This window comes from Lampris incognitus, chromosome 3 (genome assembly GCF_029633865.1).
Source record: "Lampris incognitus isolate fLamInc1 chromosome 3, fLamInc1.hap2, whole genome shotgun sequence".
Lineage (NCBI taxonomy): Eukaryota > Metazoa > Chordata > Actinopteri > Lampriformes > Lampridae > Lampris > Lampris incognitus.
In genome coordinates, this window is record NC_079213.1 from 9,625,363 (window position 1) to 9,648,059 (window position 22,697).

Below are 22,697 nucleotides of genomic sequence, written 5' to 3' on the forward strand. Positions count from 1 at the left end.
CACTATAATATATCTCCCCTCCTTGTCTCCAATCTCCCTATCATAATCGAATTGAGTTTTGTTTGATATTAAAATTGCAACACCTCTCCTGCGCCCTTCCTTGTAGGAGCTATAATATGAATGTCTTTACCCATATTTCTTAAGTTTCCCATGCTCTATCTGTGTTAAATGGGTCTCTTGGAGGAATATGATTTGTACATCCTCCTTTTTTAGCGTAATCATAACCTTTTCCCTCTTCTTTAACATATTTAGACCATTAACATTCAGCGACATTATTTTAGTAGTGTGAACCATCTAGACATCTTGATACTCTTTTTCCATATATTCCCACAGAGCTCCAAACAAAAAAACTACAAATATAAAACACGTTAATCAACAACAAAAATAACTTCCAACTAAAGGGGCCTAACCACCCCGGTCCCCGTTGGTAGGTGAAGGGGAAATCCTTTTCAGAAAGGGCCCCACTCTAGACTTGACAGTTTGCCCATCACATGGGATAGGCCTACAGCCTTGTCTAGGCATGTCCAACGTTTGGCAACCGTATAGCCTACCTCTCTCAGTGGCATGTGATGAAAAAGCCTTTTGTAATGGAGCTCAACTCAGTCAGAACGATACCAATCCTACTTTCTCCGATAGGCCCGGAGCTTCTCTTTCGCTCGTTGTGCAGCTTCACGTCCTCCTTTCGCGCCTTGGACTCGTTGCCACCCTGCTCGCATCCCAGTCGCCTCCACCTGCTCTGTGGCCGTGGTTGCCGTGTCATCGTCTGGTATCTCGATGTCGCAGCCTCTCGTCTTCATGTCCATCGCAGCTTCCCTGGCATTGTCGTATGTCTTCGTTCCGTTGTTCCAGTGGATCCTTATTTTGGCGAGGGGTGTCTGGAAACGAATTCCTTTACCCTTGAGCACTTTCTTAATGCCCAAATATGATTTTCTTTTCCGGACCACTTCAGCTGCGTAATCGTGATCAAAGTAAATACGTTTGTCCCCTATCTCTATCTTATTCTTTTCCCATGCTTTCTTGAGAATCATTTCTTTTATATCAAACTGTTGAAAGGTCACCACTGTTGACCTGGGGGGAGCTGTCGGAGGGGGTTTCTGAGCGAGGGCTCTGTGCGCTCTTTGTATCTGGAGATTGGTCCCTTCTTCTAAGTCAAGTTGAGTATTCAAGAATTGTTCCACATACTGGGTAATGGAGCCTCCCTCCGTTTCCTCTGGCACACCAAAGATTAGAATATTGTTCCTCCTTGACCTCCCTTCCAGGTCCATTATTTTTTCTTGCATCTGGAGCGTTTGGGTCGACATGTCCATCAGTAGTTCTGTCGAGTCCGCCTGCCATTCCTCTAGCTCGGCTATGCGCTTCTGGGCCTCACTCATGTGCGCTTTCTGCGCCTGTATTTCGCCGTTGCTCTCTGCAAACTTCTGTGTCATTTCTTCTCGGAAGCAAGCAATCTCTTCCTTCACTTCCCTTTTCACCTCATCTTTGAGTCTGGCAAAGTCACCTCGTAGCTCTTGTTTGAATTCTTGTATATCTTTAGCGATAGCTGCTAATCCGGCACGCAATGTCTCAGCTGTGTCCGCCGCCATTGTAGCTTCTTCAACCTCGTGTTTGCTATTACCTTGCTCCGACTGTTTCTTCGCTCCCTGTGTATCTGGTGCGCTACCCTTTTGGATTGTACGGCTACCTTTATTCGAATTACCTCCTCTTCTCATTTCTCCTTTTTTTGCGTCGAGTTTAGTGTTTTAGGGGATTTATTTTAGCCAACTTGCGAGAGGCAGAAAGTTGTGCTGCTATTCAAGTCGCCATCTTACCGGAAGTCCAGTATCATAACATTTTAAGTAACGTTTGGATATTAAACACACAGCATATATTTTCCTCGCATTAACATAACATACATATAACAACATTGCAACTCACCAGTTTCATCAATTCTCCTTGAAACTGTGGCAGCTGAAAGAGGAACATTTGCCACCTTGTTAGCTGCAGCTTCCCCCAACTGTTCATGGCACGTGTCCTTGGCAACAGGCAGAATCAATTCTTCGCCGACAGTGAAAGGCTTCTTAGCCTTAGAAACACGACTAGCCACTAAGTAGCCTTAGCAACACGACTAGCCACTAAGTAGCCTTAGCAACACTACTAGCCACTAAGTAGCCTTAGCAACACGACTAGCCACTAAGTAGCCTTAGCAACACTACTAGCCACTAAGTAGCCTTAGCAACACGACTAGCCACTAAGTAGCCTTAGCAACACGACTAGCCACTAAGTAGCCTTAGCAACACGACTAGCCACTAAGTAGCCTTAGCAACACGAATAGCCACTAAGTAGCCTTAGAAACACGACTAGCCACTAAGTAGCCTTAGCAACACGACTAGCCACTAAGTAGCCTTAGCAACACGAATAGCCACTAAGTAGCCTTAGCAACACGACTAGCCACTAAGTAGCCTTAGCAACACGACTAGCCACTAAGTAGCCTTACCAACACTACTAGCCACTAAGTAGCCTTAGCAACACGACTAGCCACTAAGTAGCCTTAGCAACACGACTAGCCACTAAGCATGACACTCTCAGAGCAGCAGCATTTGTAAAGAGATGGTGGCTCTCAGCACGCGCTTTTGTCCCGCTGGCTCGCGTTGTTTTCGCCCAGAGAACTCCCCGGAACAATGCTTTGATGCACATTTTCACGTTACTATGCTGACATTAAGTATCACTTGTATGTACTCATTTTATTTACTGGTTGTTGCACTTTTGCAGGTTACTGGCACTTACTCTTGTGAGAGGATGACGTTGGCCCATGGTGATGTTCTTCAACATCTTGGATGTGTTGGTCTACAACGTGTTTGTGATGTGGATAGATTGAGGTAAATCCAGACTGGAAGCAAGAAAAAACACAATTATTTGTTATAGTTGAAATAATCCATACACTGTTTTTTTTTCACTAAAACATTAGTTGTATTAGCTCAGGTCAATGAGCCCTACAGGCCATAAATAGCAAATAGAAGTTCAAAACTTGTAATGCTCACAAGAACTTAAGTTTATATTGATCTAAAAAAAATAGGTGATAATATATGTATTATTATGGATTTGTAATCCGCTATAATGGAGCGGTCATTTTGGACCGGGAACACACAATTAATGTGCGAGGAACAACAGGAAGACTACTCTAGTCCAGCGGTCGGGAACCTATGGCTCGCGAGCCATATATGGCTCTTCCGGTGACGGCATATGGCTCCCAGACAATTTTGAGTTGAAACATTTTTTTTTTCAAAAAAATCAGTTTGGAACTGATTTTAAAATACTTGTGATATTTCTTAATAATACTGTGTCATTTTAAAGTAAACAGAAATTAGTTTTGAAGATAAATTTCACGGGTCACGGGTCACCCGTGGGTCGGGTCGGGAACCAATGGCTCGCGTGCATGTCCGGGTCATTGTAAAGGTGAAGAAATCAATTTTATCAGATAGCCAACTAGTTTATCCGCTTCAACCCTTGTAACGGAAAAGCTGGCGAAAAGAAAAAAAAGACGATGATTACCGTGCATTCCAGGCTGCGTGGACAGAGGAATTTGCATTTGTGGAGAGAGCAGGATCTGCGGTATGTCTAATATGCAATGATAAAATGCAACGATAAAACGGTCAAATATAAAGCGGCACTTCGATACGCACCATGCTTCATTTGCACGGAAATCTCCAGCGGGGGACAGCAGGAAAAGGGCATGCGAGGAGCTACAGCGGAGAGTGCAGACGAGTCAGCAGCAACTACGTGTGTGGACCAAGCAAGGTGACGGGAATTCCGCTAGCTTTGCGGCTGCTTTGGCAATAGTAAGGAATGGAAAGTCATTCACAGATGGCGAGTATGCCAAAACATTCATGCTTGATGTGGCCAATGAACTGTTTGATGACTTCCCAAATAAAGACAAGATTAATCAAACGAATAAAAGACATGCCCCTGTCAGCAAGAACTGTGCACGATCGTAGCATCATGATGGCAAATCAAGTCGAGGTAACACAAATTAAGGAAATAAACACCGGGATATACTTTTCTCTCGCGTTAGATGAGTCAACAGACGTTAGCCATCTATCTCAGTGCAGTATCATTGCCAGGTATGCTGCAGGTGACACACTGCGTGAGGAAAGCTTGGCTGTTTTGCCAATGAAAGGGACAACAAGAGGAGAGGATTTATTCACGTCTTTCATGGAGTTTGCTAAAGAAAAAAAACTACCGATGGATAAACTTATTTCTGTCTGTACTGATGGCGCACCCTGTATGTTGGGGAAGAACAAAGGATTTGTAGCGCTTCTCCGTGAACATGAAAAGAGCGCCATCCTAAGTTTTCATGGCATCCTGCACCAGGAGGCGCTTTGCGCTCAGACGTGTGGCCAGGAGCTTGGTGAGGTGATGTCGCTGGTCATTCGAGTGGTCAACTTTATTGTTGCCCGAGCTTTAAATGATCGCCAGTTTAAAGCTCTGTTAGAAGACGTTGGGAATCATTATCCCGGTCTGCTTTTACACAGCAACGTGCGTTGGTTGTCAAGGGGGAAGGTGCTCAGCCGTTTTGCAGCTTGTCTGAGTGAAATCCGGACTTTTCTTGAAATGAAAGGCGTCAAGCATCCTGAGCCAGACAACACTGACTGGCTCCTGCAGTTTCACTATCTCGTGGACATAACTGGCCATCTGAACCAGCTCAATGTGAAAATGCAAGGTACTGGAAATACAATCTCATCCCTTCAACAAGCAGTGTTTGCATTTGAAAGCAAGCTGAAAGTCTTTCTCAGGAACATTGAAACAGGTCGTCTTCTGCACTTTGAAAGACAGCAACAATTTAGAGATGCATGCTTAGCAAGTGACTCCACTCAACATCTGGATCTCCAGCAGCTAGCTGGCTTTACGTCCAATCTCCTGCAGTCATTCAAAGCACGTTTTGGAGAATTTCGTGCGCGCACTGGGCTTTTCAAGTTCATCACTCATCCACATGAGTGTGCAGTGGACAAAATCGACCTGACATGCATCCCCGGGGTCTCTATCGGAGACTGAGCTGGAAGTTGCTGACCTGAAGGCATCAGACATGTGGATTAGTAAGTTCAAGTCACTCAATGGAGAGTTGGAAAGTCTTGCGCGACAGCGAGCAGAGCTGGCGAGGGAACACAAGTAGACAGAAATGAAAAATCTTCAACCTGAAGACCAGCTGATTCTTAAAACTTGGAACGAGCTTCCTGTGACATACCACACAATGCAGCGTGTGAGTATTGCCGTATTGACCATGTTTGGCTCTACATATGCATGTGAGCAGTCATTCTCGCATATGAGGAACATTAAGACCAACCTACGCTCACGTTTAACTGATGGAAGCCTCAACGCCTGCATGAAGCTCAACCTCACCACGTATGAACCAGACTACAAGGCCATCAGCAAAACCATGCAGCACCAGAAGTCGCATTAAAAGTAAGACATATTTAATTTATTATACGTTAAAAATACTATATGGCTTTCAATGAAATATATTTAGAAATATTTGGCTTTTATGGTTCTCCCAGTCAAAAAGGTTCCTGACCCCTGCTCTAGTCCAAGGAGTCACGCGACACGGAGCATGCGCAGTCAGCTGACAGTATTTGACCAATCTTACACGAGGACCAGCACAGTAAAACTTGCATCAATTGTGTACAAATACAGCGTCTGAGCATAGCCGCCACCATTACTCTTGTAGAATTACGAGTGTAGCGTCATGCCTGAACCCGCCAAGTCAGCGCCCAAAAAGGGCTCCAAGAAAGCCGTGACCAAAGCCGCCGGCAAGGGAGGAAAGAAGCGAAGAAAGACCAGGAAGGAGAGCTACGCCATCTACGTGTACAAGGTCCTGAAGCAGGTGCACCCCGATACCGGCATCTCCTCCAAGGCCATGGGCATCATGAACTCTTTCGTTAACGACATCTTCGAGCGCATCGCCGGTGAGGCTTCTCGCCTGGCGCATTACAACAAGCGCTCCACCATCACCTCAAGGGAGATCCAGACCGCCGTCCGCCTGCTGCTCCCCGGGGAGCTGGCCAAGCACGCCGTGTCTGAGGGCACCAAGGCCGTCACCAAGTACACCAGCTCCAAGTGATCTGCCCATTGGCCCAAACAAACGGCTCTTTTAAGAGCCACACACAACCTCACCAGAGAGCTGTTCTGTTATCAGTGGTACTTTATCGTGTGGTGTGACGTTAAGTAGCACTTTCGGCTGCTTCCCGTTAGGAGTCGCCATAGCGGATCATCCGTTTCCATCTCTTCCTGTCCTCTGCATTCTTCTTCCACCTGCATGTCCTCTTTCATCACATCCATAAGCCATTTTGGCCTTCCTCTTCACTGGCAGCTTCATATTCAGCATCCTTCTCCCAATGGATGAAACGGTGCGCAACAGAAGACGCCTACAGGCATGTGGTGAGCATGGGACATTAAAGACAACCTGTGAGTATACAGCTGAAAGACAATGCTCAGCCATATGCTGCACACACAGCACGGCGCCTACCTCTCTCCCTATGCTGAAAAAGGTAAAGGAGGAGCTCCCGAAGATGGAGAGAAATGCCATCATCCAGAGGGTGACACAGCCCACCGACTGGTGTGCATCCATGGTGCCAGTCTCGAAGAAGTGCACAGCTTCTGTGTTGATCTGAACGAGGCTGTGAAGACAGAACATGCATATTATAAAGATGCCACAAATACCAAGATATTTTTATTTTTGTTAGCAAGAATACAAACGATACAGGAACGTTGTGTGTGTGTGTGTATATATATATATATCATCAGACCAGTCAACTATAAACAACCTTACACCTTTACATGGTCATTACAAAAGTAAATAAAGAAAATGAATGAACTGTAGTATTAACAATAATGATGATAATGTTAAACAAAAACAAAGCACTTTTGCCAGAGTAAATTTACAGTGTATATTAAGAGAACATTTTATAACATAAGCACAAATACCAAGACGGTCGAGAGGCCGAATCTGTTACAGTGACGTTATAACACCACCAGCTCTGATTGGTCTAAACGTTAAGCGCTCGTTTAACAGATTCTCTATAGCTCATTGGCGAAGACCTCGCGCCAATTTCATCAGTTGAATACTCTTCTCTGATCGGACCGTGTTTTATTTTCGCGTAGCTCCGTGTATAAATACCGCCTGCTGACTGGTCGCGACTTTAGCTTTCAGCATTTAACTGAACGAAGAGAATCAAACATGAGCGGCAGAGGAAAGACCGGTGGAAAGGCGAGGGCCAAGGCCAAGACCCGATCCTCCCGTGCCGGGCTCCAGTTTCCTGTGGGCCGTGTTCACAGACTCCTCCGCAAGGGCAACTATGCCGAGCGTGTCGGTGCCGGAGCCCCGGTCTACCTGGCGGCTGTGTTGGAGTACCTGACCGCTGAGATTCTGGAGCTGGCTGGAAACGCGGCCCGGGACAACAAGAAGACCCGCATCATCCCCCGTCACCTGCAGCTGGCCGTCCGCAACGACGAGGAGCTCAACAAGCTGCTGGGCGGAGTGACCATCGCTCAGGGCGGCGTGCTGCCCAACATCCAGGCGGTCCTGCTGCCCAAGAAGACCGACAAGCCCGCCAAGAAGTAGATCCACATACAGCCTTCAGCCCAACACAACAAAGGCTCTTTTAAGAGCCACACTAATCTGATAGAAAGCAGTGCTCCTGTTTCCATGCCATGTTGCTACCATTTCACAGCAGATCACAAACTGGTGACTGTTCTCTTATTCAACTGCAAGGGAATCTGGGAAAAACGCTGACTTAAACCAACTTCTCTCAAGCTATTCTATTTAAATGTTGCAACCACTTATCGAAAAATATATTTAACTACTTTCAAGTGTCCGAATAACGTAAAGATGTCATCACATTTAAGATGTAAATGACAGGTGATTAAAAGGATTTATTGAGAATTTTTTAAAATGGAAGGTTTGATGATCCCAATAATCTTTAAGTAGTAAATTTCTCTCGAATGTGTCCAGATGAACTGATTCAGCCTTAACTTACCGTCACTTTCCATGCCTGACATCACTAACGTCTTCCAAAACAAAATCAATAGTATGATCAGTCAGTCAAAGCAGAATTCAACTGTTTTCAGTCAAAAAGCTTATTGGTTTGAGAAAAATATCACCTTTAAAAAGTAAAATACAAATAACGCTTCCATATTTATATAGCCAGTTGTGGCATATTGCCATAACCACGGTGCCGCCTTAAAATTGATCTATCACAAACATAAATATTACATGTACAATCGTAAGGAAGTCTCTCGAGAACGTGGGCGGCTCTTAAAAGAGCCTTTGTGTGGGTTTGGTTTCTCAGTTTAACCGCCGAAGCCGTACAGGGTGCGTCCCTGTCTCTTCAAGGCGTACACCACGTCCATGGCGGTGACGGTCTTTCTCTTGGCGTGTTCGGTGTAGGTGACGGCATCACGAATCACGTTCTCCAAGAACACCTTCAGGACACCGCGGGTCTCCTCGTAGATCAGACCCGAGATACGCTTCACTCCGCCGCGGCGAGCCAGGCGGCGGATGGCGGGCTTGGTGATTCCCTGGATGTTATCACGAAGGACTTTGCGGTGGCGCTTGGCGCCTCCTTTACCCAGACCTTTACCTCCTTTACCACGGCCACTCATCTTTACACTGGACTGCTCACCGATGAATACGACAAACTAAGCACGTCGCTGTAAGGGTCCGTATACTTAAACCTCATCTGCGGACGTGATAGAGGCGGAGAGCCTCGTGGGTTGGTCCGGTGTAGCCCCTCCCCCTTCAGGAAATCAAGACGCTGGTGACGATGTGAACGGCCCCATTGTATTTCAAATTACATCGACAGATACATTCATTAAACTGAAATAAAAACTTATTGTAGAATTGCTCTTTAAATAAATGCTTCCTTTCCTTAACATTTCCTTCTTTCCCTCCCTACGTTCTTGTAAAAATAATAATAATAATAATAATAATAATAAACACTTTCTTCTTCTTTACCAAGTGGCAAATAATCCGCTTCACCCACAGAAGACCGAAACACAGCAGGCTGCTGATGTGGAGATGGCAAAGTCAGCGCATCAGGCCAAAGAAGTGAAATCAGACATTTTCCTCCAACCACCTTTCAAAACCCAGCAACGATTTCAACCAGAGTGCTTATATCAAAAGTAGGGTAGTATTTGATCCAGATAAATTAGTGAAAGTCACGTCCAAAGCTGAATTCTGCTTGGCCTATGACTATTTGCTCACACCACCACCGCTTTTGTTTTGGAAGACATTAGTAATGTTAGGCATGGAAAGTGATTGTGAGCTGTTAGTAAGGCGACTCAGTTCATCTGGACACAACATTTATTGAGAGACTTTTATGACGTTACTTGGAGACATAAATACTCATGAGCCCCTGAAACGAGATCCAGGCAGTGGTTGCAAGAAAAAAAGTGATAAGATCGTCTGAAGGTGTTAGAACAGGGCAATGCTACTGACAGAAATGTGTACCATAGATTATACCCAGGGGAAGCGACAACTATTTAGTTTATTATTTAGTTTTATTGGTTTAGATAAGTGTGTTCTGGTAGTTTTTGGATGTGTTTTTGTGTTTGTGTTGTACTGCTGTGGGCTGGGGAAAAGGGCATTTCGTTTCATTTCATGTACACAAGTGCATGAAGTGAAATGACAAAGTGAGTGTTCCTGATGGTTTACCTAAGATAAATAAACAGGATGTGCCATTGGGGTCTATTGTTAGTATGATTAACTCAGTGACCCATAACATCTCTAAGTATCTGGCATCTATTCTTAAACGGTTGGTAGGCAGTAATGAACATCACATTCAGAACACTGGAGTTTGTGGATGAGGTGAGGGACATCATTTCATGGAGGAGGTTGAGACAATGGTCTCGTATGATGTTACGTCTCTTCATGTACGTCCCTGTTGATGAAGCACCTGGTTTTTACACCTCTGCCCATCTGTGGTTTGTATCTTAAATGTGATGACACATTTACATTATCCAGGCTTAAATGGTTAGAAAACACGGAAAGTAGCTGCAACATTTATATAGAACAATTGTCTTAAGTTGAAGTCAGCGCCCCCCAAGGTTGTGAACAAACGCTCTTAAGTGACACGTGTGTGGCTCTTAAAAGAGCCGTTGCGGGTTGTCAGGTGACGGGGCTTAAGCACGCTCTCCGCGGATGCGGCGAGCCAACTGAATGTCCTTGGGCATGATGGTGACCCTCTTGGCGTGTATGGCGCACAGATTGGTGTCCTCGAACAGACCGACCAGGTAAGCCTCGCTGGACTCCTGAAGAGCCATGACAGCGGAGCTCTGGAAGCGCAGGTCAGTTTTGAAATCCTGAGCAATTTCCCTCACCAGCCGCTGGAAGGGCAGCTTACGTATCAGCAGCTCCGTGGATTTCTGGTAGCGACGGATCTCTCGGAGAGCGACGGTACCGGGCCTGTAGCGGTGAGGCTTCTTCACACCGCCGGTAGCCGGGGCGCTTTTACGGGCGGCCTTGGTAGCGAGCTGCTTCCTGGGGGCTTTGCCACCGGTGGATTTACGGGCGGTCTGCTTTGTTCTAGCCATAGTAGACGAAAGTCTCACTTCTCCTTACTAAAGACTTACTGGCACGCTGCAAACGCCGTGGTTATATAGCCAGAGCCGGAGTCCAGCCACACGCTGATTGGTCTTGGCCAGGAACACGTGCTCTCTGACAGATCCTTATTGGAGCAGAGTCGCTTTGAAAAACCCGCGGAACATTCAAACTAAAGGGCGCCTCCTCACGTCAGCTTCTCATAACCCAACCAAGTCTGAAACAGAAGCAAATAAAAACCATCTCACATTAATATATGTATAGATTATTAAATTATTGGTCGATGAATAAAATGCTAAAATATAGATTATCTAGTAGATTATATGAATATGTAGGTTATAGTTTAGAATATGGATTGATCAGTATGTTTATTATAACCGATTGTCTCGCCAATGACTGGCAGTGAAAAATCAAATAGGCACACACATTTACCCTAAATTTAATAAGACTGGTAAGAAAACAAGGTTTTAAAGATTTTGAAGAAAAATATGAGTAAAAAAAAAACTTTAAACTGATCCTTTAACAAAGCTCAGGTTGACTGGTGACAATGGAGGAACATTTGTACACATGTCCATAGATCTGTTGGAAGACTTCAAAGGTTTACTTACAATTATCAAAAAATAAATACACATTGAGTAATTAAACCATCACCCAATAAACTTGCAAAAAATGTAAGTATTTTTAGATGCGACTCTAAAAAAGACCAGACTCGAATTCGTAACTGATCGGATTTCCCTTTGATGCATGCATGAGGGAAATGAGAATGTGGAGGCTTCATAGATCACTAGAGGGATCGGACTACCCAATTTCCCTTGTATCCACTAACAGCTAACAAATCAAGCCCAGCCAACTTTTATTTCTATAGCTGTGTGAGAATTAAACTGTTCCGGTGTTGGACGTCACAGCACATGATAAAGTATCACTGATAACAGAACAGCTCTCTGGTGAGGTTGTGCGTGGCTCTTAAAAGAGCCGTTTGTTTGGGCCAATGGGCAGATTACTTGGAGCTGGTGTACTTGGTGACGGCCTTGGTGCCCTCAGACACGGCGTGCTTGGCCAGCTCCCCGGGGAGCAGCAGGCGGACGGCGGTCTGGATCTCCCTTGAGGTGATGGTGGAGCGCTTGTTGTAATGCGCCAGGCGAGAAGCCTCACCGGCGATGCGCTCGAAGATGTCGTTAACGAAAGAGTTCATGATGCCCATGGCCTTGGAGGAGATGCCGGTATCGGGGTGCACCTGCTTCAGGACCTTGTACACGTAGATGGCGTAGCTCTCCTTCCTGGTCTTTCTTCGCTTCTTTCCTCCCTTGCCGGCGGCTTTGGTCACGGCTTTCTTCGAGCCCTTTTTGGGCGCTGACTTGGCGGGTTCAGGCATGACGCTACACTCGTAATTCTACAAGAGTAATAATGGTGGCGGCTATGCTCAGACGCTGTATTTGTACACAATTGATGCAAGTTTTACTGTGCTGGTCCTCGTGTAAGATTGGTCAAATACTGTCAGCTGACTGCGCATGCTCCGTGTCGCGTGACTCCTTGGACTAGAGTAGTCTTCCTGTTGTTCCTTGCACATTAATTTTGTGTTCCCGGTCCAAAATGACCGCTCCATTATAGCGGATTACAAATCCATAATAATACATATATTATCACCTAATTTTTTTTAGATCAATATAAACTTAAGTTCTTGTGAGCATTACAAGTTTTGAACTTCTATTTGCTATTTATGGCCTGTAGGCCTCATTGACCTGAGCTAATACAACTAATTTTTTAGTAAAAAAAAAAAACATATATACTAGTAGTAGATATTGTTTTAAAGTAAACAAAAAATTTAAGGTGGTTATGAGAAAAAGAAAAAAGGTATCACGTTCAGCAAGCAGGAGCTATTTTTTATGTATAAAAAAGCAGGCGTGTGACTCATCCATAAGTAACGGCTATACGGGTTCAATAATCTTCTATTTTTCAACGTGTAAGGAACGATTTTATGAATAATTGTGTTAAACTGTTTTTATATTCTCATTTAATGGGCGCTTTTAACCCAAGCCATTTACAATAGCCAATCATTAGCAGATTCTTGATCTATTGATTGCTTATTTGTCAATCTGTCACTGCCTGTTGCATTATGGCGTGCCAGTCTTTTTTTTTAATAAACTTTATTGCAAAATATTGAAATGTACAAATATAGCAGACATGTATTCCACAAAATTGTAGTGAAAATGACTGAATACATAATTACAAAACAAATCTACTAGGGATTATGAAAACGAGAAAACAACTCATACAAAAAAGAAATAAAATAAATAAATAAGAGAAAAAACAAACAAACAAAAGAAACAAGTGACATCATTCCTCTGAAAATATCCTTGTACAGCTTAATGGTTTTGTTACTTTAAAACTTGCTGTAAAAATGTCATTATGTATTTTAAACAGGGCATGTCAGTCTGCAGCAGTTACAACACCAACAATGACGTCACTAAATCAACTACAGCTATAGGATATAGAGAATTAACAAACTTGTGGCTATACTGTCATGCCCCCCCCCCCCCAAAACAAAGCTGTCTTCTAGTCAACTGCTGTGTGTGGTCTAACCAACCACTGGAGAACTGAGATGTTTTGTGTCATTTCAGAGTAATAAAGTACGTGACGAACGATGAAGTCGTAACAATCCCTTTCAGTCATATTATCGTTTGTAGGTAAACTGTCGGTAAACATTGTATCCAAGATGAATCGGTTTAAGTTTGTGTAATGTTCTTAGCTGGATGATCTATTGTAGAGCATGCATCAAGACGTTTATAGGTGAGGTTGGGTTGTTGCGAAATGCTCTTTCATTGTGATTGTGGTTGGCTCTTAAAAGAGCCTTTGGAGGTGTTTCAAGACGACGTGTCCATCTACTTCTTCTTGGCGGCCGCCTTCTTTGGTTTGGCCGCCTTCGGCTTGACCGTCTTGGGCTTAGCAGCCTTCTTAGCTGGGGTCTTCTTGGGGGTGGCGGGCTTTTTGACCGCCTTCTTGGGGCTTTTGGCGGCCTTCTTGGGGCTCTTGGGCTTCTTGGCTGCCGCAGGTTTCTTGGCCTTCTTCGGGGACTTCTTGGCGGCTGCGGGTTTCTTAGCTGACGCCTTCTTGGCGGCTGCGGGTTTCTTGGCCACGGCTTTCTTTGCTTTTACCGCTTTCTTGGCGGGTTTCTTGGCGTCTTCCGCTTTCTTATTGATTTTGAAGGAGCCCGAGGCGCCGGTTCCTTTGACCTGCACCAGAGCGCCCTTGGTTACCAGGCTCTTGACGGCCACTTTGACGCGGGCCTTGTTCTTCTCCACGTCGTAGCCGCCGGCAGCCAGAGTCTTCTTCAGCGCTGCCAAAGACACGCCGCTTCTCTCCTTGGACGCCGACACGGCTTTGACGATGAGCTCCGCGACGCTGGGGCCACTCTTCTTGGGGCGGGGGGCTCTCTTCTTGGCCGCTTTTGCCGGAGCGGCGGCGGCTGCCGGTGCGGGAGCGACTTCTGCCATTTAGTCTTTAGTCTTCTTCTTCTTCTTCTACTGTTGGGAGACGCGAACTCAACAGAGCCAGTATGCTGATAGAGGGGAAGGAGCGCAGGCAGGGATATAAACACACTGTGAGAACCAGAGAGACTCAACTGCCCCAGTCTGGCGTCTGCGCTGCCGGAGCGCTGCCACACTTGTGTTTTCTCTCTCCGATAAAACACCAAAAATCACCTTCTCAAGTCAAACAATCACTTATAAACAATATCGATCATGAAGGAGACCCTTGGCACCTCATAATAAACCCAGTTAGAGTGGAGCAGACGTTTGCCTTCCGTTTCGAGACATGTGAAACCTCATCTATACACTGCCAGTGACTGCAACACGCTCCAATATTCGGTTTCTAAAACCTTTTAAAAGAATTGGATTCAGATCAACAGTCGTTTACCAGTTGCTTGAGTTGTTGGACAACCATGGACGATCAAAAAAGTCGTCATTTCTAGAGAATTTCATTTTAAAATCACGCTTTCTTCATGTGGGCAAACACACTCTTGGTGGCGATCTGTCGCCTCTTTCAGCTCAGCTTCCTGTGTGAGATGGAAAAGTGGCTGGAAATATTTATCTTATATTGAATGCATTAATAAACTACTACAGAATAGCAACATCTCATAAATTGGTTTAAATATATTGATAACAGTTTATTGAAATCCGTAATTAAACTGCTGGTACATTGTATTATATGGTAGTCTGTTGTCCACGATGTCTTGAATGTGCAGTCAATGTACATATAACAGCCATGAAGGTAAAATCCAAAGGAAAAATGTGCACGTGTATGAGGACCTCCAAAAAACACACATTTTACATCAATGTCGCGTTTGTATTTTTTAAGTGTCTGATTGGTTGGATAAACAAGATGAATTATTTTGAAATATACATCTTTAACTTTGTGGGTGACACAAAACTTATCATTAAAGGTCCGTACTACATTCCAGTCGATGTTTTCAAATTGAGAATTCAAAAAAATTTTGCATGAGGAGTTGTATAATTAATAAGTACGTTCCAAATATATCTATTATTAGGATCCCCCCCTTAATTTCCATACCATTTAACATAATCTTCACAGCAAAGGTAGGAGTTTCATTATACATATCACCTTGCTACCTGCCTCTAAGGTTATTCTTTATATAATGGAGCCTGATAACAATAGGGCACCATCGAGGTACTTTATAACGATGAGGCCAGTACCTGAAAGCAGGCCCTAGCATCCTTTCAAGAGAATTGGATTTAGTCTCGGGGGAATGATTTGTTGTTTTGCAATAATAACAGTTATGATTGTCGGTCCCATGTTATGGGTATTTGATTCTCTGCAGGATAACAATATGGTAACAACGACCCCCGTTACATCCTCATTCAACACCTTTCACACCCACCATAGCCAAATTGCCAGACGTAAAGATGACTTCCATGTCTTTTTGTACAGGAGAGATACACGTGATAGAGATCTCATCTCTACAGCTGCCATCACGGCCACGGCGAGACGCTTAGAAGATGTTGGACGCGTAGCAACTGGAAATAGGATGGCGTTGGGTCTTCTGTTAGCCTCACAGGGTGATGTATGTAAAGTGATCTTCACTGAATGCTGTGCATATATTACTAACAACGATGCCAAAGTATCTGAATTGGAACATGATACTGAACAAGGGGTAAAGGGTGTTTGGCACCTTGGTATCTGTGGGGGTGTCATTCACAAACTGATTGTGTGTATTCTTCTGTTTTTGGTCATTGTTTTCATCACTACTTGTATGATTGGTATGATCCATAAATATTGTATTAAGACTGTACTTAATGCTGTACAAGGTCAAAATGTTCCTGATCCCTGGGTTCCACCATATGATTCTGATGATGATGAAAATGTTTAGCAAATGTCACTTCACGTAATAGAGTAGTTCCCCAAGATCCTTTCCTTTATTTGGAGTTATTGGTTTATTTTTCTTTCCTTGTGTTAATGCTTAGTTAGTTAATTTGTAACCAATCTACACGTTTGTGTAAGGAATATATCTCTCATTTATTGTTTCATCATTTTAACCATTGTTTAATGCTATTAGTGACTATGTTGTGTTTTTTAGATGGATTTTGAGCATTCGCACAAGTTTTTCTCATTGTCAACACTGGGTTTTTCTTGTGCTATAACCACTCAAATTAGTGTAGGTAACTTCTCGAGTCTTTTACTCATTTCTAGTCAAGAGTCGGGTGAGATGTTTGGTTGGAGAGGACATGGGATGATTGGGACTTCTATCTGACTGCTGAGTTTATATGGAGTGTTTTTTTATATAAATCTGATGCATTTCGGTTGGTTTACTGCTGACAGACAGGCCTCACAGTCATTCTGTGTGAGGTAAGATGTTCCCCAGGAGCTATATCCATTGTTAGTTTTTCTTTAATGCTTTATCTAGATGATTTGTTATTTTTTCTGATTAAATATTTTTTATTTTATCATTTTTTAAACAAGACACACAAATGAACAATAATGCAAACAAAAACCCACCCACAAACGAGAAAAAAAAGGGAAAAGAAAAAAAATTCTACAGAAAAAATTGCAAAATAGAAACAGCATACAGTACTCGGTCAGTGTTCAGTCAATACAGTTCTTCAACTCAGCGGCCACAGAATTCCACATGTCTATAGTTCCAGCCCTTGCTCCATGGATCCTTGCGGTCGAGAGCTCCAAATATACGTACAATGTCCAGATATAAGAGGGACCAATGACGAGATGACAAATCATCTGGAGCTTTCCAATGCATAGCAACCATCTTCTTGGCTGCTGTGAGTCCCGCAAGCAATATGCGCTGCTTGATTAGTGGTACATATAGTGCAGAGAAGTCATTTAGAAGTAATACCGCAGGCTCAGCGGGTACAGTATTCGACAAAAATTGGGACAATTTATCAGCAACCATTTCCCAAAACCCTTTCACCCTTGGACATTCCCAGACCATATGAAAGAAGGTTTCAACCACATTCAGCGAACAAAATGTACAGTTTGGGCTATCAGCAAGTTTCATACAAAACCTCTGTCGTGGGGTGCGATATGTCCGATGTATAAAATTATAGTGTATCTGCTGATGATCTGGATTCCTAGACGCTAAGAGAATACTAGACCACACCGTCTCCCAACAGAACTCAGTATCCAGATCGGGCACATCTGTTCTCCAAATTGTGTCCAGCGCAAGGGGTTTGTATGTTCTTTCCAGGATAAAGCCATACAACACAGAAACTAAACCCCTAGTACTAACCTTTTCACTAATTATTCTATAAAGTGGATGCACTGGGAGAGAAGAGAGCCACGGCACCCCGTGAGCCTTCATGGAAGCCCTCAACTGAAGATAGAAAAAAAAAGACCAGGCCGGTAAATCATATTGATTCCTGAGATCCTCAAAAGAACGCAGACCACGGTCATCACACAGATTACCAAGAGAGTATACACCCCTACTGGACCAGCTATTATGCGGGATAGGACGACGATCAACTAGGAGACCTTGGTTGTAAAATATAGGCGAGCAAACGTTCCACTTAGCGGTGATCTTACATGCCGACTCCACAGATCTCCAGACTGCAACCAGGTGTGATATGATGGGGCCAAATCGTTTCCTACACTGGGCAGTAGAAATATTAGAAAACAGTAAATCTGCTAGTCGTATGGGGTGAACCAAGTTTTCTTCCAAAGATTTCCACGCGACCTCTGCACCAGGATCGAGCCAGGTCGTAAGTGAACGCAAGGTGTAGGCCCAACAGTAAAACTTTAAGTTAGGGAGCGCAACGCCACCATCTGATCTGTTACGATTCATGGTCATGCGTTTGAGGCGAGGAGGCTTGGTCTTCCAGACGAATTTGGTAATCGCTGAATGGAGTTTATCCCAGTACCGAGGAGGGGGCAGAAGAGGGAGCATAGAGCTAACAAAATTAACCCGCGGCAATATATTCATCTTGACGATGGAAACCCTAGCATGAATGGAATTGGGCATTGAAGCCCATCTAATCATGACCTCAGAGACCTTCTTAAAGGTCAAGTCGAAGTTAGATTTTGTTGTGACTGTCAGAGACGAAAAGATGTCAATCCCTAAATATTTGAAGTGGCTTACAATCGGAACAAGCGGGGTAAGTACGGCCGAACGCATGGCCTCGTTCAAGGGCAATAACGCTGATTTGGTCCAATTAATTCTGTAACCCGATAAAGAACTAACTACTACTACTACTTTCGGCTGCTCCCGTTAGGGGTCGCCACAGCGGATCATCCGTTTCCATTTCTTCCTGTCTTCTGCGTCTTCCTCTGTCACACCAGCCACCTGCATGTCTTCCCTCACCACATCCATCAACCTCCTCTTTGGCCTTCCTCTTCTCCTCTTCCCTGGCAGCTCCATATTCAGCATCCTTCTCCCAATATACTCAGCATCTCTCCTCCACACATGTCCAAGCCATCTCAATCTTGCCTCTCTTGCTTTGTCTCCAAACCGTCCAACCTGAGCGGTCCCTCTAATATAGTCATTCCTAATCCTGTCCTTCTTCGTTACTCCCAGTGAAAATCTTAGCATCTTCAACTCTGCCACCTCCAGCTCCGCCTCCTGTCTTTTCGTCAGTGCCACTGTCTTAAAACCATATAACATAGCTGGTCTCACAACCATCTTGTAAACTTTCCCTTTAACTCTTGCTGATACCCTTCTGTCGCAAATCACTCCTGACACACTTCTCCACCCACTCCAACCTGCCTGCACTCTCTTTTTCACCTCTCTACTGTACTCCCCGTTACTTTGGACAGTTGACCCCAAGTATTTAAACTCAAATGCCTTTGTCACCTCCACTCCTTGCATCCTGACCATTCCATTGTCCTCTCTCTCATTCACGCATAGGTATTCCGTCTTGCTCCTACTGACTTTCATTCCTCTTCTCTCCAGTGCATACCTCCACCTCTCCAGGCTCTCCTCAACCTGCACCCTACTCTCGCTACAGATCACAATGTCATCCGCGAACATCATCTTCCATGGAACCTCCTGCCTGATCTTGTCCGTCAACTTGTCCATCACCATTGCAAACAAGAAAGGGCTAAGAGCCGATCCTTGATGTAATCCCACCTCCACCTTGAACCCATCTGTCATTCCAACCGCACACCTCACCATTGTCACACTTCCCTCATACGTATCCTGCACCACTCCTACATATTTCTCTGCAACTCCTGACTTCCTCATACAATACCAAACCTCCTCTCTCGGCACTCTGTCATAAGCTTTCTCTAAATCTACAAAGACACAATGCAACTCTTTCTGGCCTTCTCTATACTTCTCAATCAACATTCTCAAACAAACATCGCATCTGTGGTGCTCTTTCGTGGCATGAAGCCATACTGATAAAGAACTAAATTGGTTAAAAATATCCAGGAGAGGAGGAATTGATTTGGGGGCATCGGCTACATACAGGAGACAATCGTCCACGTATAACGAAATAAGGTGAGAGGTACCATTGAGCACGAGGGGAACAACGAGATCAGACTGCCTAATAGTCTGTGCTAGGGGTTCCAGTGAGAGTGCAAACAGCAGGGGGCTAAGGGGACAACCCTGCCTGGAGCCCCTGGCTATATCAAACAAGGGTGAAGAAGTCTTCCTGGTTAGAACTCTAGCAGTAGGGTTAGCATACATCACCCTGATCATATTAATAAAGGGATCACCGATACCCATGGCAGCCAGCACAGACCAGAGAAAAGACCACTCAAGGCGGTCAAAAGCTTTAAGAGCATCAAGTGACAGCACAGCAGCAGGTGTTCTAATGCTAGAAGCTTTGTCAATAATGTGGAGCAAACGTCTGACATTGTCAGAGGCCAGCCTTGTTCTGATAAACCCAGTCGGGTCGCAGTGTACTAACTTAAGCATATAATTTTGGAGGCGGCCTGCTAAAGTTTTAGCGTAAATCTTAACATCAGCATTGAGCAGAGAAAGAGGTCTATAATTGCCACATTCAGTGGGATCTTTGCCTTTCTTCAATAATAATGAAATAATAGCAATATTCACATCCCTTGCAGGAGACCCTTCATCAATAGAAAACAATATCATGTTGAGAAGGTGTGGACCCAGAACTTCCCAAAAAGTTAAATAGAATTCGGGGGGGATGCCATCATACCCAGGCGATTTGCCTCTGCGCATAGCCTTAACCGCCTCCTTCAACTCATCCAGAGTGACAGGAGAGTTCAGTGAGGCATATTCCTCTTCTGTGAGACGAGGTAGTACGAGATTGTCTAGAAAATCTTTATGCTTGGCTGCATCTGGAGTAACCTCAGAGGCGTACAGGTCTACATAAAAGGACTGGAATACCCTGTTCACCTGCACAGGATCAGATCTGACTATGCCATCAGCATCCTTGACAGTAGAAATATCAACAAAATGTTCATTAGATTTTAAACGCATGGCAAGCAGATGACTCGGCCTTGCCCCATTAAAATAATAAAACTGCCTTGAGCGGTGTATTTGGAATTCAGCTCTTCGTTTAAGGAGATAATTTATTTCTTTTTTAACTAAAATGCGCTGTAAGGCTGTGCTGTCACTGTATTTGGCCTGTAACTGACTGTCCAGAGCGATTAACCTATTTTCAAGATCACAAAGCTTCCTAGCCCTCGCCTTACTTAGAGTCGAAGTATATACTGTAGTATTATTCAAAATAAAACCCTTAATCGCATTCCAAAGAATCCTTGGGTCACCAACTGATCCGACATTAATAACTAAAAAGTCTTTCATAGCAGCCACAAACTGTGTCTTAAATTACTCATCATTCGGGAGGGAGGTGTTGAAGCGCCAGCAAGGGGCCTTGTTTAAAGAAGGGCGGATAGAGGCCTTAGCTAACACTGCTTTGTGATCGACAAGGGTCATGGGGACAAGTATAACATTATCAATATTTTGGAATAAGCCCTGCGAAACAAAAATATAATCGATTCTCGAGAAGGACTTATGCCTTGCTGAATACAATGAAAAGTCCTTAGCAGATGGATTAAACCTTCTCCAAAGGTCCATCACACCCCCCTCATCAGGCCACCTTACGAGTATATCAGAGGCCGCCTTTTGGTCATGCGATGCACTACTCCCTGACCTGTCCAGCACATTATTCATGACCGCGTTAAAATCGGCCCCCACAACGAAAGCACAATCGGAATATTTTAACATAGTGACAGCAAGTAGATTGAAAAAGTCTTTGACACAGCCATTAGGAGCATACGCAGATACAAGAGCAATACACCGCCCTTCAACAAAAACCTTAACCAAAGTTATCCTACCCGACTCGTCAGAGAAACACTCATGCACAACCATATTTAATCTGCGGCGGCAGAGTATCGCTACCCCTCTCGTTCTACTGTTTGCGCACGATGATGCCACAACCTTGAAATATTTATTAGCTAGTCCGTTCATATCAGAGGATAATCTGTGGGTTTCTTGTAAAAGGATGATGTCTGCCCCCCTCTTACGAACCACCTCCATCAGTGCAACACGCTTGCTATGGTGATTCAGACCATTGGCATTAAGGCTAATAAACGTTAGAATCGCCATGGGCTGAGAGTGTAAAAACGGCTGACTAGACAGACCACTGACCTGGCATTCGTCCGAGTGAAAGATGCATCAATGAAAACAGTAACAAAAAAAAAACCCCAACTAAACCCACCCACATAACATTAACCCCATTGCGCACACAGGCATAGAGATGTTCCTGCATTTCTCTAGGCTGTGACTCGTATGCAAAGCAATGCTTCTATCCAGCAAATTCGACCAGAATTATATTCAAGAAACAGCATGAAAGATAAGCAGTATATGAAGATAATTAGGCCATTACGAACAGTAGCCCAGAAACAACCATTGACAATAACATTAGAAGCAGGCCTACAGCCACAGGGAGTGCGACCAATATTGAATTATAGCCTAATGGCTAGGCCTGAGTCAGGAGGGCAGAAAAAAAAAACACATAATGTATTATGAAATAAAAATAATAATTGCAAAAAGCCTCACCTCCCCACAATATAGAAACAACATAAAAGATAGGCCTAAGCAGTATATGTAGATAATTAGGCCACAACGAACAGTAGCCCAAAAACAACCATCGACAATAAAATTAAGACGTAGGCCTACAGCCAGCGGAAGTGCAACCAATATTGAATTATAGCCTCATATATGGCTAGGCCTGAGTCAGGAGGGGAGAAAAAAAAACATACTGTATTATGAAATAAAAATTAATAATTGCAAAAAACCTCACCTCCCCACACTATAAAAACAACATAAAAGATAGGCCTAAACAGTATAGGTAGATAATTAGGCCACAACGAACAGTAGCCCAAAAACAATCGACCTTAAAAGTAAAACCATAGGCTATAGGCCTAGAGCCCAGGCGGAGGCGGAGAAAAGTGTAGGCCTATTACGAAAGTATTGATAGGCCTGGTGTAACAGAGTTGAAAATGACCTCACTCAGATTAAGTGAATTCTCCCAAAATTTGTATTTTAACATGTTATTGTAATCCAATGCTTTTTGATGGTTTGTGTAAACCCCAGATGTTGTACCGCATTCACTAAGGTTAAATATGAGGATGCGCGACTTTTTGTCTATTTACTTTCGCTTTGACACATTTTGGGCATTTGCGCTACCCGTAC

The 22,697-nt window shown here is 44.0% G+C and overlaps 6 protein-coding genes across 6 annotated transcripts; 2 read left to right on the plus strand and 4 right to left on the minus strand.

The window, feature by feature from the left end:
• Window positions 1–5,705: 5,705 nt before the first annotated feature.
• LOC130110017 (histone H2B 1/2-like) lies at window positions 5,706–6,099 on the plus strand. Its single transcript, XM_056276988.1, has one exon. The coding sequence runs from the start codon at window positions 5,717–5,719 to the stop codon at window positions 6,089–6,091; it is 375 nt and encodes a 124-aa protein (XP_056132963.1). The 5' UTR covers window positions 5,706–5,716; the 3' UTR covers window positions 6,092–6,099.
• Window positions 6,100–7,170: 1,071 nt separating this feature from the next.
• LOC130110013 (histone H2A-like) lies at window positions 7,171–7,647 on the plus strand. The gene has a single exon (XM_056276985.1). It carries the CDS (start codon window positions 7,208–7,210, stop codon window positions 7,589–7,591), a length of 384 nt encoding a protein of 127 aa, XP_056132960.1. The 5' UTR covers window positions 7,171–7,207; the 3' UTR covers window positions 7,592–7,647.
• A 627-nt stretch (window positions 7,648–8,274) lies between these two features.
• Window positions 8,275–8,800, minus strand: LOC130109460 (histone H4). Its single transcript, XM_056276369.1, has one exon. It carries the CDS (start codon window positions 8,629–8,631, stop codon window positions 8,320–8,322), a length of 312 nt encoding a protein of 103 aa, XP_056132344.1. The 5' UTR covers window positions 8,632–8,800; the 3' UTR covers window positions 8,275–8,319.
• Window positions 8,801–10,147: 1,347 nt separating this feature from the next.
• LOC130109464 (histone H3-like) lies at window positions 10,148–10,566 on the minus strand. The gene has a single exon (XM_056276372.1). It carries the CDS (start codon window positions 10,558–10,560, stop codon window positions 10,150–10,152), a length of 411 nt encoding a protein of 136 aa, XP_056132347.1. The 5' UTR covers window positions 10,561–10,566; the 3' UTR covers window positions 10,148–10,149.
• A 948-nt stretch (window positions 10,567–11,514) lies between these two features.
• LOC130109458 (histone H2B 1/2-like) lies at window positions 11,515–11,948 on the minus strand. The gene has a single exon (XM_056276367.1). The coding sequence runs from the start codon at window positions 11,937–11,939 to the stop codon at window positions 11,565–11,567; it is 375 nt and encodes a 124-aa protein (XP_056132342.1). The 5' UTR covers window positions 11,940–11,948; the 3' UTR covers window positions 11,515–11,564.
• Window positions 11,949–12,722: 774 nt separating this feature from the next.
• Window positions 12,723–14,110, minus strand: LOC130109448 (histone H1-like). Its single transcript, XM_056276357.1, has one exon. It carries the CDS (start codon window positions 14,056–14,058, stop codon window positions 13,447–13,449), a length of 612 nt encoding a protein of 203 aa, XP_056132332.1. The 5' UTR covers window positions 14,059–14,110; the 3' UTR covers window positions 12,723–13,446.
• Window positions 14,111–22,697: the final 8,587 nt, after the last annotated feature.